Below are 18,523 nucleotides of genomic sequence, written 5' to 3'. Positions count from 1 at the left end.
GTGTAAAAATTTTTAATCAAAAATAAATATAAAGTGAGCACTGCGCTTTGTATTCTGTGTTGTAATTGAAAGCAATATATTTGAAAAATGTAGAAAACATCCAAAAATATTTAAATAAATGGTATTCTATTATTGTTTAACAGCGTGATTAATCATGATTAACTTTTTTAATCACTTGACAGCCTCTACTTACACACACACACACACACACATATATATATATAAATATAAATAAAATTTTAATAGTGCTATTTGTTTCATAAGAAAATTTAAGTGATATTTGCTATAGAAATAGCTTACTCTTGTTAGCTTGGGGGGGGGGAGGGGTTATGCCAAATATAAGAATCCATTAAGCACTGCTTCATGTGCTAATTGCCTGTACTTGCTTAACATTGTGTATTTCTGCAGTGATAGCCCTTATAGTGAACATGGTACACTAGAGGAAGTGGACCAGGATGCCAGTACAGAGCCCCACACCAGTGAAGATGGTACGTCCTTTATGTTACAGCTTTAATCCTCTTTTAAATAAATTACATTTACAGGTTTTTCATGCAGGAGATACTCTCTCTTTTCCTCACTGTCTCTCAGTTGAAACTAAATTACTTCTGGGAGGATGCTCTGCTGCTTACACCTCCATTTTTAATCTTCAGGTTTTTTGTTTGTTTTTCACTCTTATCCATCTGTGTTTTGCCAGCTGTTTCCTTGCACCTTTCCTGGCTTGCTCAGTTACAGGAAGGGCAAGTGGGAAACTACTTCAGTCAGCACAAATTACGTTCTGATGTAATGTTCCCTTTTTAAGTGGCCTTTTACCATTTTTGCACAAGATAAACTGATCCAAACCATGGCTTTGAATATTTTAGCTTAGAGAATTGCATTTAATATGCTATATTTTGATATTTAAAAACACAACTTTCCAGAGGATTTAAGGACCCCCAAAACTATTAAACCAAAGCCATTCACGATAACTTGGCTCATGCTCACCCTTGCTGGACTAGGCATCGTAGCTGGCGGTGAGGGCCCAATGGGATAAACATCACCTATCAAATCTCCTCTTCTTTCTTTCAACAAAGTAAGACTTAGGCCTTGTCTAGACAGAGAAATATAATGGCATAGTTATTCCACTATAGCTATGCCAGTGTATTTCCCCATATAGGCAAGCCCTTAGTGGCAGACGCCTCGTTCCCTTGTTTAGAGTACCACAGTGGATAAAGCAGCCTGTGATAACAAGGAGGCAACAGATCAGGAGCCTGGGACCAAACAGGAAAGGGAAGCAGATAGGGCCTGTAATCTGGTGGGTTGCATGAGAACCTGTTCAGGGGGGCAAGGTAAGCAGCAGAGTGCAGGAGGGCCTCCTTCGCATTTTCAGGAGGAGCAGGGGAGGGAATTACAGGGGACAAAGAGGGGAAGAGTAAGAGGCCAAAATGGTATCATTGATTTTATTTAGGAGATCAGAAATGTCCAAGTGTGGGGTCAAAAATAATAATTTAAAGGATTGGAAAAAGGGTCCTGTTGCCAGCCCCAGACCCACCATTTATTTTGAGCACCAGCCACAACTTGGTAGTATGTGTCTCTTCCCGCCTCCCCTTATATACTAATTTATAAGACAGTTTCTCATGTTGCTAAAAAAGACTATTTCAGACTCCTGTGAAATGCTCAGGATTAAATGGATGACAGATCAGGGGGTGAAACACTTAGTGATGGAGGAACCTCGAAGAGAAACTTGATATTTCTGACATACATACAGAGGTGTAAATGTTGGAAATTCAGATTCATAAATGTACATTTCTGAAAACTTTTCCCTGCACATGAGAATGAAAAGGAGGAAAAAAAGCATGCAACAATCAAAAGTTGTTTTAATCCCTTTGTACACAATTGTAAAATATTAAATGGCATCTGAAAAGCATGGACAGGCAAATCTTGACCATGTGAAAGTAGTATGGTACTTCATTTTTGCCTTGATATCAATCCTGGATGCAATGACTATAGTAAATTTGTAGCATAGCATTACTGATTGGGGCAAAATTGACTGGAGTAACTCTCAGTGGAGCAGAGGTAGCCAAGAAAGGATTAAATTACTTGATCTAGTTTTGTTTATCAGGATGACCAGCAAGATAATCCTAGCTTTTGCCATTCCTTTGTTTTGTGAATTGAATACAGAAAGTGGACAATCATGTTGTGGATTTGCATGTAAAGGGGGAAAAAGGTAATACAAAGATATGAACTTTGCGGTAATGCTTGAGCAAAGATGATGACAGTGTAGTTGGTGTGACTAGACCAGTGCATGAAGTGAGAGGCCTCCACTTAACCAGCAAGCTCTAATCAAGTTTTTCCACCAATAAAGGTTTACCTTTAGATAAGCTATTTTTTATAATGAAGGGTGGGTATTTTCATCGAACTGGTGCTGTTAACTGTCTTTTTGCACACACATCCCTGTGTTTGTCCCTTGAATAAAAAGTGTTTGCAATAATATATGCTGTGATTCGTAACAATTTTACAACGGATTCAGTCTTGAATCACAAGAATCAGATAATTGATCTTTTGTGGGGGAACAGGAAAGCTTCCATTAAAGGAAATTTTTTATTTCAATAGATTTATTGATTACTAGTTTGTCACACCAGGACCCTGATTTACATGTGTATGAGAGTAAGGTAATGTTGAACTGAGCTTGCTACTACTAACATGTTGTACTTTTGCATTTCCCTCTGTTAGGAGCTTTATTACATTTTAATCTAGTTCATTTTATACTGCAGTGTTTTTTTTCTCTCAAACCCTCTAGACCCATAACAATATTGGGCAATTGACATGTAATCCAAAGGCTATAATCAAAAGCAAGAAGATTTATTTTTCTGTTTTGCTTATTTTCACTATAAGAACTACTTGCTGTATAAGGTTAAATTACAAGTAAGTCTCTCTATGCCTACAAGAAGTCAGCTGTATATAATGACGAGGCTGAGCCACTGTGGGGGAAAGTAAAGGTTTATTTATGGAATTACAAAGCTAAAATATTCTTTTAAAAAAAATAAAGCAAGTGTGTGTGTGTGTGTGTGTATATATATATATATATATATATATGTAATATATAATGTATGTATGTGTAGGAATAAAATTAGCTTGTCCTCTATCCTTTGAAGGGTTGGGACATACAATGATGAAGTATAAAAAGCTACGTACATCCTTAACTGTAAACACATGAGTAGTCACAGTGACTTTATTGGGGCTATTCACATGCTTAAAGCTATGCATGTGTTTACATGCTTCTCTGAATTCAGGTCATAGTGAAGAGTTTTTTTGTAAGGGTAAAAAGCCTTCACTGTAAGAACTTTTATTTACATTGTCTACTCAAAAGAAGAGCATTCCTGCTAAATAGCATTTTCCCCTAGATCTGAAAACATAAACTTTTGTGCATTTCAAAGAGTTCACCTTGTGCCTCAGAATGAGCCATATCTATTTATCTGTAACTTCATTACAGAAAGACATTTGTCTGAAAATAACTCTTAGAAAAGAGTGTAAGATTTAGGAGATACATCTTTATGCTTAATAAGCAGTTTTTCTGCAATTTTCTTCTGAAATTCTTTAACACTGAAGATATTTTACTCTAGTTGATGCATAAAAAAGTTGACTAGATCTGTTTCCGAAGGAAATAAGAGAATTTCCTGAGGAAGTCTCAGACACATGGGTAATTCCTGATGTAAAACACAAACATGCTAACATTTTTATTGCTGTTCATTGACACCTTATGATGCCTGACATTTATAAATCAAGAAAGTAGTTCTCACACAGATGGGGGTATTAAAAGACAAATAAGGCTGAGAGTTAGTGCTGTTGTGTCCCTGAATGGTCACCATTGCAGATTTGACGACTATGAAATAATTCATACTATGATCAACTTTTTTCCAAGTTCTGCTGTAACAGTAATTCACGGGCTTCTTTCCCTTTGTTGTTTTCCAGTCAGAGAACTGCCAGAGAACTTGAGGATAGATTGTTACTGTAAAGCCACAGCCCTTTGATAAGGTGTAGAGTCGAGCATAGGGATCAGGATGTCTTTTGCTTAAGACAAGCACAATGCATGTGGAAGAATTGGGGAGCACAGAGAAGGGGCTGCTCTGATGCACCCAGTGAAAGGTACAGTGGATGTTCTCATTCTGCTGGCTCAGCTCCACTTGGCTCACTGGTGTGGGGTGTAGAGTGGCCAGGTGCCAGGTTTTTGACCAGAAAGTCCAGTTGAAAAGGGTACCTGACAGTTTCCAGTCAGATCTGGGGACTGGTTACTGCAGGTGGGGGAGGCGCTGGATGATCACCCGTGCCAGCCCCTACTCATCCGAGGCCCTCTCCTACCAACATTGGGTGACTGCAGCTCCCAGCCCCCAGTTGAGTTCCTCCCGACTGGGGGTGGGGGGGGGCGTGGAGAGGGGGAAGAGGAGCAAATGGGGGTGGGGCAGGGCCTCAAGGGGAAGTTCCAGCACTCCTGTTGGAGTGTCTGGTTTTTGGCAACCCTAGCAGTGGGGTGGTATGGCATAGCCCCACCCTCATACCGCCACCTTTTGAGGAAGGCTAGTGCTGTGTTTGGCTCTTGAAGTGCAAGGATAGAAATAGTGACTAGCCTTTGTTTCTTACATCTTTCCCCTTATCACCTACTGGACCTGTACCGAGCTATTTACAGTCTAGCCAGTGATTTTTAAGTGGAAGGCACCATAATGTGTCACTGAATGGCAGTAATAATATTAGCAGAATTTGAGGTCATAAGTGCAAAACTGAGAACAGAATCCCTAGAGCTCTTCCCACAGTTCTTCAGCTTGTCCTAATATTTCTCTTTTTCTGTCTTTGTCTGGATCATAGCCAGTGATATTTCAGATGTCATCATATATTTCTTGCCATAGTTAGGAAATGCCTCGAAGTATAGGACAGAACAGTATAATTATATTTCCCTCTGAGCTGTCTTAATTTTACTGTTAGACCCCATGGCTCAATATCATGCAGAATTTCAGTTACAAATCGTAGATTTGTAACTGTTGATTAGCTCTGTTCCCTTTCCTTTAGTTGTGAAATGGCTCCCTCCAGTTCTCAATAACCTTGCCGTTATAAATCTTTTGGCCTTTTTTTATGTCCAAATGGAACTGTCAAGGTATTTTTATATTAACTGTCAACGTTCTACTTGTTAACAGGTGAATTAGTATTTGAAAAATAAAATCTGAGAACTGTCTGCTGTAGAAATGTGCTGTCCAAGTAAAGGGCACATTTTAGTAATGAAAGTTCCTATCAGAATAAAAGAACAATTTGTATGAGCTTAATACAAGAGTTTCATTAAGAAAAGCAACTATGTCAGCTATACACCACATTGTATAGGGTATGTTTCATAGGAACACATAAATAGCATGTCTCAGAAGTCTCACTCACTGTCGGTAGATTAATAGTTCAAACAGCTGCTCCCAGTGCAGCAACTTCCTACAGATGTCTGAGAAAGGACGTCAGTCTATAATGAGGTACAGGAAAAGGAAGAATTCAACATTCCATAGGCCTGACTCTCTTCTTACACTAGGCTTACATAGGTGTGGAGTTACTTCTGATTTACTCTGGTGTGCAGTAAGTGAGAAGAATCAAACTCTGTATACTCAAGTCTTTAATATCAAACAGTCCATTGAACTTTTAATTGTAGTATGGCTCACCCAAAAAGGAATTGCCATATCTGATCAACTCAGTGCTCCAATATCCTGCCTCAGAATGCTCAGCACCAGATGCTTCAGAGGAAGGTGGAAGGAAACCCTGAATACGCAATTATGAAATAACCTGCCTATGGTGAAGTTTCTTCTTAACCCCCATCAATTAGAGATTGGCTTGTGCCCTCAAGTATGGGAATTTATACTTCCCTGCTCTCCTTTTATTTAACCTAATATAATGTAACAGCATGTTCTTATTATTCATACAAACATCTGGTCTAGCTATACTTATGAGCTAATTCTGCCTCAGTATTCGGCGGGGAGGCGGAGAAATAGACTAGATGATCTTGAGGTCCAACCCTACATTTTTATAATGTAAGGAATATCTTTTTACAGTGAGCTCCAAAGGCTAACTTTGTGATATGTATAAAAATATTTCCTTTCTGGTGTTAAATTGTTGCCTTTCGGTTTCATTGACTAGCCCCTTATATTATGATGCAGATAAACAGGAGTGCTTGATTTTCTTTCTCCTAACTAATCATTAATTTGTATACCTTTATCATGTCTCTTCTTATTTGTCTCATCTTTAAACTATACAGTCCCAATCTTTTCAGTCTCTCTTCAAGTGATGGAAGACTTTCCATACCTATAATCATTTTGTCACATCTCTGGTCCTCTTTGCTTTCTGTTTATATAATTTTTTAGATAAGGTGTCTAGAACTGAACACAATATTCCAGGTCAGAGCATGCCGCTGATTTTATATAGTGCCATTGTAATTTTCACTATTATTTTCTAGCCCATTCTATATACATCTTACAATTTGGTTTGCTCAGTGTGCATTGGTGGTCAAAAAAGCAGAGGTTTTCATTAAGCTAGCCAGTCTTTCCTGAATAAATACAGTTAATTTAGAAACTAGCAATGTGTATAAGTAACTGAAGTGATTCCTGCCAGTGTGCATTGCTTTGCATTTGTAACACTGAATTTCACTGCCATCCCCTCATCTAGTTGCGTGTAGGCCTTTCTGAAATTCTTCAATGTTTGCTGGGCTTGACTAACCTAAACAAGTTCTCATCTGAACTATTGCAAGTTTTTAACCTGATTGCCTAAAGATAGCCAACTACAGGACAGTCCTCTACAGGTTGGGCAAGTTATGAGGAAATAGCTGCAAACTGTAACCTTAATAGGGTACAAGGATTATATTTCCACATTGCAAGATAGAAGTTAATTTTGAAGAGACATTCCAGCACATAATATTAATGCATAATATAGGAGCAGGAGTCTTCATTATAAACCAAGTTTTTCAGGTATTACAACACAGCAAATTAAATTTGCACCAAGCTAAAACGTGATACGGCAGTCATCAGCCTAGCTGTTAATTTCTTTTAAATTTTGATTTAATTGTATAAGGTATTTTTCATTTTGGATGGCTTTATTTTTGAGCTACTCAAAATAAATGTATGCAAACAAAATGTATAATTTGAAAACTGATGTTTTGCGGGCATTCGTTCTTAATGCTTTCATTGGCATTTTGATACTGTGATAAATTTAACCTGACAAATGTGATTTCACAGGCATTCGTTTTTCATAACTTTTAGAACTAGCCATTGCCAACATCGTACAATAAAATCGTAGCTGTTCCATCAAGGTCCAACTGACATAGTAACAGCTCCAAAGACATCAGTTAAGATCTTACGCTCATTGGCCCCGATTCTGCAAATAGATATGCTAACAAGGGACCCTTGAGGCTGCACAGAGGCCCACTGATGTCCGTGGAGTCAGCACAGGTGTTAGCAGAACCATATCTACTTAAAGGATGGGGCCATTGTCAGTATGAACTTCGATATATCAGGAAGTTTTGACAGGGAAGGGAGGTTTTAATTCTCATTTTCATCCTTAAAATGATCTCTGTGAAGATAAGGTTTTTAAAATCCGTTCTTGTAGAGGGAGAAGCTTTACACACACACTCTCTCTCTCTCTCTCTCTCTCTCTCTGCAGCCGGCCAGTCAAAACTGCTGTAACCTATGCCTGGCTGCTCACAGAATCCATTCCAGCAGCCAGTGATCACTGGGAACAGAGGGACACCTACACTTTGCCCTCTTTCACCTAGCTATGGCCCCATACACAGGGGTGTAACATAGAATTATCCTAGCAGCTCTGTGCCATACAATGATTCCTCATACTGAGATGTACTCCTGTAGGAGTTGGATCTGTCAAATGTTTGGTGGCTTTGCACAAACTGCAGCTTCAAGAGAAACCAGAGAAGGCCCAAGAACAGGTCCCTGTATTTTTTGTAAAATATGAGGTTTACACTGGGTCTGCACTCTTAGCACAGGAGTGACAGAAATTCTAATAGAGTTCTAAAGCTATTAAATTGACTCATCAGGCAACTCCTGCCTAGAGCCCTGCAGATCTGCAGATATCCGCAGATCATTTTTGCGGATCAGATGCAAATACAAATTTTGTATCCGCACAGGACTCTACTCATGCCTTTTCTTGCTGAGGAAACCCGTATCTATTCGTTCCTTTTTCACTGCTAATTGTTTCACTGCACATCTCTTTGGCTTGTTCACCTGATTTATCAGGCTCCCTCAGGTTTGGTTTTGCTTTTTTATCACCTGTAACTATTTCTGACCCACCACATAGCTTTTTATATTAGGAGACAAGAGCACTGCCCACTTTCAAATGTTTAGCATTGAATGTATTGTGTGCTCTCTCTTATATTCTCTGTCTAGAGGTCTTAAAAGCAGCCCAGTTGCTTTATACTTGAGGCACACAGACATGGCCACTGCCTGAAGTATATCTTGGTTCAATATCTGACTTCTGTAAGCTTTGTTTGGATATGAATGCTGAGGGGTTACATTTTACAAAACTGAAATAAACAAATAAGTCTGTTCTGGAGTCTGAGATCTTACCTTTTTTCCCCCTAGAAGGTGAGCCTATAGAAGCTATAGCCAAGTTTGACTACACTGGAAGATCTGCACGAGAACTCTCCTTCAAAAAAGGAGCCTCCCTGCTTTTATATCATCGAGCATCTGAAGACTGGTGGGAAGGAAGGCATAATGGAATTGATGGCCTAGTACCTCACCAATATATAGTGGTGCAGGATATGTAAGCAGTGTCTAGTTATACAATATACTTGAGTGATTGCTTCTTATTGAGAAGAAGCTTGTTGAATTAGCTAATGGGGTATCACCCAAATGTGAGAGTGCTTTGAAGGCTCATAAACACCTGGGAGATTTTGCCTCCAAACTGGACGCTACCATCTTTTTGTTACATTTCCCTGAAGTAGTGCCCATCAAGCGACACCACAGAATCACAAAACATTGATAGGCTGACTCGGCTACATCACTGACAGAAGTGATCCCAGTACAGTATGTTAAGAAGAGGATATTGTACCTATTTTGGTTTTACCATATAGTTGTAGCAGCTGTTACCAATAAACTTCTAAGTAACAGGGCTGGATAACTACACCATGGCACTTCTAAATAGTACTCAGAGGTGTACTTGGCACTTCAAAGCCAACAAAGTGCCTGCTCCCAAAAGGTTACTCCAAATTTTAAGAGGTGACATGAGTAAAGTCAATAAACAAATAGGTCATCAATGAGAGTACAGCAGCTGGAGATGCAAGTATACGTCTAGTTTTAATTCTATATGAGGACAAAAACAGAAGAGCCGTGATGCCTGCTGTCCTACATACCTCACTTCCTGGAAAGTGACTTCTCAATCTATATCTTCTTTTCAGGGATGATACCTTCTCAGATACGCTGAGCCAAAAAGCAGACAGTGAAGCCAGCAGTGGGCCAATAACTGAGGACAAGTCCTCATCTAAGGATATGAACTCCCCAACTGATCGTCACCCTGACATATATTTAGGAAGGTAAGGTTAACATAGCAACATTTCTGCATTGCTTTGCAGCCGTTAGATTGCTTCTGGGTTCATGCAGTGGCAGGATTTCTTCACACACACCTTGTTAATAATGCTAACTTGTCCTATGATTTCTACATTTGTATAGGCAAAGAAAGAGATCAGAACCACCTCCTCTAAGACGCCCAGGCAGGACCAATGATGGCCATTGCCCAGTACATCCACCACACACACTCACCAACTCATCAGTGGAGCTAGGTTCCCCCAACATGGCAAGTCATTGCAGTCCTCGAGCCCTTCTTCATAATCGCAACCTCAACGCAGACAGCCCTGAAAGAAGACGTAGACCTGGGCATGGCAGCCTCACCAACATTAGTAGGCATGATTCACTAAAGAAGACTGATAGTCCTCCAATTAGAAGATCTACATCATCTGGTCAATACCCAGGTTTCAATGACCATAAGCCACTGGACCCGGAGTCGATAGCTCAGGTTGGTCTCGTTTCTTTGCCTTAGTGAGGAGCATGGTCAAATAGATGTAAATGAACGTTTGACTTTCACAACACAGAGAGTTCAATTTTTTATTGAAAAGATGTATCAGAAAAGTATCCCACTTAACTTTCTGCCATGGGAGTCTAGGACAGAGATGTGTTAAAGAATCATGGGAGAAAGGAGGGCCAATAGGAATAAAAGTTGCAACAGCATTAGAGTGAAATAATTTTCAGTTGTACTGAAATGAAACTCTCTGTGCCACTCAGAGCATAGGGATAATGCACAGGTACTGTTCCTCAGTTATGTAAACCTGTGTGCTCTGATGGAAGTGGGTTTAGTTATAGTATGCAAATCTGTGCTCCAATTGGCTACTACTGTCCTCGGTCATTTGAAAACATAGGAATTTGCATTTCAGTCTTTTTAACATAGTTTTTGTACAAATGTAGAGATTTTTAACTCTTGTAGTTGTGCCTGTGGAACATGCTAGGTAGAAGTGCAAATAAATCTGAATAAATAAATAATAGACTGTGCCATCACTATATATGTAGGAGAGGTGGCTAGTCTTTTCTCAGTAGCAGAGAGGTGAGAGGTATAGAATAGCAGAGACAGATAGCACCAAGAAGCAAGTTATTAATTCTGTGCTACTGAAGTGTGCTAACTCAGTAATAGCCATATCTTGGGCTAATAAATACTTCTGTCCTACTCAAAGCTCATTTAGTTTAAAATATGATCATTATGTAAACACTCAACACCTTCAAATTACCATCTGATTACAAAAGCATTTAAAATAATCCTGCACTGACATTTCAAAATGTCATGTAACTTTTGCTTCCAAAGTCTCTGCTGCTTATGAAGTGGGAGGAGAGAGTCTCAGTTGTTGTGAATGACTCAGACATCAATTTTCATTGCTCTTATTTCAACCATTTCTAACCTTTTAAATACTAGGTTAAGCTATGTTACTTATTTACTGCCCAGGAGCTATACACAGCCCTATTTGGCTTTAACTAAATTTGTACACACCTAGACCAATTATTATTTGACAAAGACAGAACTTGAACTTTGACTGAATCATGTAAATGCTGCTGTGAACAAGTATAGAAACACCTTATAGTTTTCTTATTTAACCCACTTGTGCCACACCAACACTGAAAAATTAACCACAAAACCAGTCTTGGCATGTCCTTTTAGCAGATGTACTTTAAGAATAAATCTAAATGTGCAAAACAAACATGGAAATATTCTCATAAATGATCTCACTAAACAGTATCTTGCATGACAACTTCTAACATGTCTGATATTCTTCTTTGTTTTCCTTAACATTTAAACTACAAATATGGGGATATTTGGAGCACATCATCATTTATATATTAAAAAAAATAACCTATTGGATGAACAAGTCATAACAGATATGTAGGGCCCTTCGTTTTCAGGTTTTATTTTAATTTTTCCTGGGAATTTCAGTGTTTATTACCACAACAAAAACAGGTGAAAATCAGTGCAAAAAATATTAAGTTTTGTAGGTAAATATAGGGGTTTGTTTTGGTGGACAGAAAGACAGAGGGAAAAAGTATTCGGTAGATTAATGCTTTGAATTCCGTTCATCAGTGCGGTTTGCTGCAGAACTAAAACAGAACTCAAAACACAATGCCACCTCTGAGTTTAAGAAAACAATACATCTCTAATCCTCAAATAAAACTTTTCATTTGAATAAACAGTTTACTGCTGTAGACTTAGAACTATTTACATTTAATAATTGGGCCTCACAATTTGCTGCGCATACACTCAACTTCATCCTTTTTGTTATTTTAAAACTTTTGAATATTTCCTTGTGTACTGAAACATATTCTGATGCAGATTTTCATTTTCTTCCCATTTTAGTGTGTCACATCTTTAACCATTATCTGCTAACTGCTTGAAATGTGTATGTGGTGGGCGTGAGATTCATCAGTACGTTCAGATATGCATGCACTTCAGAGTTTGCATGCGTGTCTGTTTATTGTGTGTATCTTATAGACTAATACATAGCCTTACTTCAGCAGAAAACTTTGCACATACACAGAGACTAATGTATTATCATAATACACCTCTACCCCGATATAACGCGGTCCTCGGGAGACAAAAAATCTCACCGCGTTATAGGTGAGACCACGTTATATCGAACTCGCTTTGCCCCCCCCATTCCTTGTTCCCTGACCGCCCCCTCCAGAGACCCCTGTCCCTAATCACCCCAGGACCGCACCCCCTACCCAACCTCCCTGTCCCCTGACTGCTCCGACCCCTATCCACACCCCCAGCCCCCTGACAGGCACTCACTGGCAGCGGCGGGAAGCGGAGCAACGTGGCCCCAGCCCACTCCACTCCGCCACCTCCCAGTCACGGTGTTCTGCTTCCCACCGCCGGTGAGCGCGGGGAGGTTGGGGAAAGGACGCCGCCCTTACTCACCGGCGGCGGGAAGCAGAGCGCCGCGGCTGGGAGCTGGCGGAGTGGAGCGGGCTGGGGCCAGGCTGCTCCACTTCCACCGCTGCCGGTGAGTGCGTGGGGGATCCCTTCCCCCAAGCCCCTCCCCTGAGCAACACGGCTGGGGCCGGGGCGAGGGAAGTGGAGTGGGCTGCTCCCAGCCCCCTGCTAATCCCCCGGGCCACTCTGGGACTGTGGGGCCCCGAAAAGTGTCCCCCCCACAGCTCCTGCCTCCCAGACCCTGGGGGCGGGGAGCCCCTGACCACCCCCGAGACCTTCTGCCCCTTATCCAACCCCTCAGCCCTGGCCCAGAACCCTTAACACACTACTCAGAGCAGCGTGTCGGAGCTTTACCACATTGTATGCGAACTCGTGTTATATCGGGTCGAGTTATACTGGGGTAGAGGTATACATATATCTCATGCAATGTATTGTATTTTCCTACTAAAACAAGTTTTTTTTTGTAAATTTGAATGACACAAAAGTAGGGTGAAAATCCAAAAAAAATACTTTTTGTAAAACCTGGGAAATTTTCAGTAAAAATCAGTTTAAACTGAAAATGAAGGGGCTTACATATATGGCAATTTCCTGCAGTATCCTCAAAAGAACTGATTAGTATTAGTGTGGGCTGGGATTGTATGTAACCTCTCTGGGGGGAGATGTGACAGATATTGCAACTCCATGCAGTATCTTTAGGGTCCATTGTTTTAAATTAATGGTTTGACTGTTTTCTATGTCATCAGGGAGGGCTACTTTAGCTCCTCCAGGAACTAAAAACAGTGGATGATGATTAAGGCAAATCAGCAAGGTTGTAACTCCCCCAGAGAAGTACCAACTCCTTGGGAGGCTTACATATACTACTTCAAACTAGATTCTCCAGAGACTAACGACAAAGAAAGGACTTTTGGATAAATAGCCTGAGTTTAAACTGACACAGGGCCTGATCCAGCAATTGGACAGGACCTTCTGTCCAAGAAGGGGCCCCAATCCTACTAGGGCCCTCTGCTAAGCTTTTTGCCTCCTTATGTGAACTTTTATGTTTTTTCTGTAATGCTTTTACCTTAAGAATAAATATGCTTGCTTAGAAAGAGCTGTGTGGTAGCTTATAACTGCTGGCAATTACACTGGTCACAGCCCTCAGAGAGAAAGCAAAGTTCAGGTGCTGGCCTTTTTAGGCAGTCTGGCTTGCTGGGGATATCACAGCGTAGGCAGGGAACTGTGCAACTTTAAAGATGCCCCAATCAGGAGGGAGCAAGATGTGGGTCTCCACCCAAGCGAGGTGATGGCTGGGAACCAGAAGCCTAAAGTGGGTACCCTTGAGGGGCAATACAGGTGCAGTTGCCCTGAAATTGTGATACAAGCAAGGAGAGCTCACTGCCACAAACATTTTTAAAAGCTGGAAAGGTGGCCATTATCTTTCAAGATGTTCCTAATTCTTAATAACAACAAGGAGTCCGGTGGCACCTTAAAGACTAACAGATTTATTTGGACATAAGCTTTTGTGAGTAAAAAACCCACTTCTTCAGATGCATCTTAATACTAACCACCAACTTCTCTCTCCCCCTACCTGAAAGTTATCAAAAGCACAGCTATTTTACCATTGGTCTTGAATTACATCTTTATTTTAAAAAAAGAGTAATATAGGCCAGGATTTTCAAAGCCAACCTGGATGTCCAAGTAAATGCCTTAGGTGGCTTTGAAAAACTCAATCATAGTTTTCCAACTTCAGTTTTACTTTAATTTAAAAAAATCCCTGTGCTAGAGTATTGTTCCTGAATATTTCAGGGTAAGATGAGGAGTATAGCACATGAGCTGTTAGGCTTCACATTTATTTAAATATTATTGCAAATCAATCATCAAATATTTGTTCTCTTAATAGTAATTTAACAGCAAGCAGCAGAGTATGTTTTTAGTGGCCTGACTGAATTTTGACCCTCTACTGTTAAGTTAATTTATGTTCAACCCAAGCTGCCATCTTGTTCAGGAAGGCCACTTTTAAATGAGGTTGATGTAAATGCATGCAGTGTTGGTGTAGCCATGTTGGTCCCAGGATAAGAATAGAGAGACAAGGTGGGTGAGGTAATATCTTTTACTGGACCAACTTCTGTTGTGAGAGAGAAGATTTTGAGACTCACAGAGCTCTTCTTCAGCTCTGGGCTGTAAATGGGCTTTAATACTGCTTCATAATATTTGTTGAAATGAATGGATGGTTTATAACTGAATTCATGCATTTGTCAAACTTCTTCCTCAGCAACTACCCTTTGCATTCAGTATTTAATGACTTGCTGCTCTGTCTCTCTGCTCTGACCAGGATATTGAAGAGACAATGAACACAGCTCTGAATGAACTCCGTGAGCTGGAACGTCAGAGCTCCGCGAAACATGCCCCTGACGTGGTGCTGGATACATTGGAACAAATGAAAAACTCACCCAGCCTGGCCACCTCGACAGAATCACTAAGCCCTCTCCATAGTGTAGTGTTAAGGAGCACCGAGCCTCAGATTCGACGTAGCACTAGTTCTTCCAGTGATACCATGAGTACTTTCAAGCCTATGGTGGCCCCCAGAATGGGAGTGCAGCTAAAACCCCCAGCTCTGAGGCCAAAACCCATTGTTCTTCCAAAAACAAATCCTACTATAGGACCTTCCCCTCCTTCCCAAGGTCCAACAGACAAATCTTGCACAATGTAAAAAGCTAAGCAACCCAGGAGGTGGAGTGTGTTACAGAAAGGAATGGATTAGCGATAGAAGTCAGGGTTCCATAACACTATTAATTCGTGTTTATAACTGGAGATGTTTTGTTTTTCAATTTTTTTGAATGTAATGTCTGAACTAGTATCATTAACACGGGCATTTGTATTTTGTATAGTTTCAGTTTTCAAAAAAAACTGGACAAATGTGTGTCATTTTAAAACCGACTTGAAACCTTGATGCTGCACCATTTGTAATAAAAGGAACAGATCAGAAATGGCTTCCCACTTTGTACAATATTTCATAGTCTTTCTGTAGTTTACTTAATAAGGGATCCAATAGAAAGGTAACTTGAAGGAATTCGTAAGTGGATATGGAACCCTTGACCATTAGATCACTGGTTCAAATCCCAATCTGGTTGGTAAAAGTTAGCATCTGAGGAATTAGTCAATGGCCTGTGTGAAGTGTGTATGTAATCTCAGTCCATATAAATTAAAATAACACTTTCACAGTTAGCACTAAGTATTTAGCATATTTTTGTTAGTCTTATCAAAGGCCAAGTGCTGAGTAAGTAGAGCAACTGAATTACTCTCTTTCTGACCTCACTCCAGGTCAGGGTTAAAGTATATTGCCTGGATGGTATGAAGTTTCTAATGCTGCCACTTGTGCTGTACCTTTCTTTTGAAGCTAAAAGTTCAGTCCCCAGGACTGTCAGACACTTTTCACAAGCACTAAATTCACTTACAGTTTACAGTTCAGTGAACCAAGTAACTGCAGGTATACAGGTCTGTGGATCTTTCTGTAGTGTAGTAAAAGATTGAAAGTAGCAGTTGAACAATAACTCAATAAAACATTCCTTCGACCTTATTGCTCAGTATCTTCTTCAAACCATGTGAGCTGCGATAACCACAGTTTCAAGCTGCTGTATCCTCACTAGTTATCCTTCACAGTGCAAACAATGTGCACGGTTTCTCTATGATGCTTACGAAACTATTTTTCTCCTGAGTTCTTGAATAACTTCTCTCAATTACACAGGAGGTTGTTAGAAGCACAGAAAACTCATTTGCTACTCTCTAGACTAAACCAAAATAAAATTTGCCAGAACCAATTTGAAAAGAAAATAAAAATAGATGTCTATACCTTTCTCGCATCTGTGTGTGTGAAGATTTTATCAGCTTTGCTTAGTACTCCATTATTAAATTTTCTGTTACATGTGAATTAATTGTACAGCTGTTTTGCACATTAACACTAAGCCATAACATCATTTCTGTGATTATTTTTCAATATTACGTGCCCAATCTATAAGATCATTTATAGCAGGTTTTTAATTTACGCAGCCATGCAGTCAAACTATTTATAAAGAATACCCTGTTGGCTGTTACCTAAAATACCAGAGCCATGACAAGAAATCAGCTGATGGTCATCGATAGGAATAAAACTGGCTTCAAATAAGAGTTGTCTTTCCTCATAGCATTTGTTACCTTAGGATCTTACCATTCTTCCTATGGAGTGTTTTAAGTTGTTCCATTCACTATACGGAAACATAATTGGGGAGAGGGAAGAGTTAGTGTCTTGTAACAAAGATTTGATTAGTGTATTATAGTCTGTATAAAGTCACAGAAGCCATGTCCTGTTGTCATTTGGCAATTTATTTATTTCCACTGTGGTTTACTAATTGTAATCACTTGATAAGGAACTCCAAGCCCTGGACATGACAAATATCCCATAAACTGCATTAGAGAGCAACGCTGTCAGGGCCATTCATATTGTTGCTGATATTTGCAGCCCAAGGACGGGTCCAAAAAAATCCAAGGAATCTATAAGTATGTCTGTTTGGGGGCTGCCACATGTATAAACTCTTAGCTAGCACAGTGGACTCTTCAGGTGTCAGTCAGTTTAATCCACTGATGCTACCACTGTATAAACAGGGTAACAACTTGTCAAATTTACGTTTAATCCTGTATCTCTTGACTGTACCTGCCGCCTATAGTCTTAAATTCCAGGGCAAGGTTCTAACTGAAGCCAGTCCCCATTAAAGGTTGGCTTTAATCTATTGGTATGTTCACCTGTCCAGGACCAGAAGTTATTTTTAAGTAGTTCCCAAACTTATTAGGATCAATGGAACAAACTGGAATTCCAGCTCTAATTTTCATGCAGTTTTTAGTTCAGTGATTTGTTCAATACTAGTGTGGCATAATTGAGATGAATATCTGTATCTTTAAATTATATAGGGAATTTTGTATGTTTAAATAACACTATTGGACTCCATAATGCTTATATTAGAAATTGTGTAGCAAGAGAAAATATTAGAAACAGTGCATTTAGTGAATGCATCCACTAGAGCATTCACACAAGTTAAATGTGTAGTTTGATGGTTATTATAGATACTTAACGTATAGTAAGTGGATATGTAACAGGAAAGACTGACAACTACAAACATACTAAGGGGCAACTCCTGCACACCTAATCAAATCAGTATTGTCCTTTACTGTCAGTTTGGTAAGTTGCAGTATTGGTAGCTTCCTGCTTGTTGACTGTTACCTAATTGTGTCAATGTACATCTGTAGTATGTACATGTGAAAGTGCCTTTAAAATTTTAGAGGAGCTTTAGCCTTGCTCTTGTACTATTGCATTTCCATTGCGGTCACTCTTGCTTGTATACTGTTGCATTTTCATTGCATTCATCCCTGCTCTTGTACAGCCACATTCCTGCCATTTCCAAAAAACAAAAAAGTTAAAAATACACAGTTATGGAAGAAAAATGTACTGTTAATCTGTTGTGGCAATGCACTTTTATGTATAGTACTGTACATTTTGGCATGTACCATCACAGGCTTCAGTATACATTCAGGTTTGTTCCCCATAGTGTATCTTTATAATAAAGAAGATAGTTCTGTCTGCATTTGTGTAGTCTAATGGTGTGCAGTCCTCAGTACATTTTTACATGTGTGTCCCCAAATGACCTTTTTCCTTCTTGGTAATGTGAAGGCAAGAAGCTTGAGAGGTTCTTCCTGCTATTTTCTGCTAGTTTTATCAACCCCATTAGTCTTCCCAATTTCCATTTTGCCCCCCCTTCCTCCAAGTGGCCTTTCCAGAGGAAATCTTATTCGGAGATTAGATGACAAGATCAGAGGCACCTGCATGGGCCTTCAGAAAGGCCTACCTTATCTCCATAAACAACCCCCTGCTTTTTACCCTTCCCTGAAACTTACTGCTGTAGGTCTCCTTTGAATGGGGCTTCATGCCAGCTGCCAACACCAAGCTTTATTCTAAGGTCAGCTGTCTGGAAGCTACAATACTTGTTCTCCTTCACTAAGAACGGAATGAAGTGGCTATTAGGGGCAAGACGGAGCTCCATCTGGGTTA

General features: G+C 39.9%; 1 protein-coding gene across 4 annotated transcripts in view; it reads left to right on the top strand.

The window, feature by feature from the left end:
- SRGAP1 (SLIT-ROBO Rho GTPase activating protein 1) overlaps positions 1–17,875 on the top strand; it is a 232,356-nt gene extending 214,481 nt beyond the window's left edge. For 3 of the 4 annotated variants that reach the window (XM_007065704.4, XM_007065705.4, XM_043548512.1), the window contains 5 exons: positions 409–488; positions 8,583–8,763; positions 9,398–9,532; positions 9,669–10,011; positions 14,780–17,875. In XM_007065704.4, coding sequence (XP_007065766.1) covers positions 409–488; positions 8,583–8,763; positions 9,398–9,532; positions 9,669–10,011; positions 14,780–15,157 — 1,117 coding nt within the window. In that variant the 3' untranslated portion in view covers positions 15,158–17,875. The remainder of the gene's footprint in view (positions 1–408; positions 489–8,582; positions 8,764–9,397; positions 9,533–9,668; positions 10,012–14,779) is intronic. The other variant, XM_037887448.2, reaches the window with a different exon arrangement.
- Positions 17,876–18,523: the final 648 nt, after the last annotated feature.

Source organism: Chelonia mydas, chromosome 1, assembly GCF_015237465.2.
Source record: "Chelonia mydas isolate rCheMyd1 chromosome 1, rCheMyd1.pri.v2, whole genome shotgun sequence".
Classification (NCBI taxonomy): Eukaryota; Metazoa; Chordata; order Testudines; family Cheloniidae; genus Chelonia; species Chelonia mydas.
This window is presented reverse-complemented; position numbering and strand designations above follow the sequence as displayed.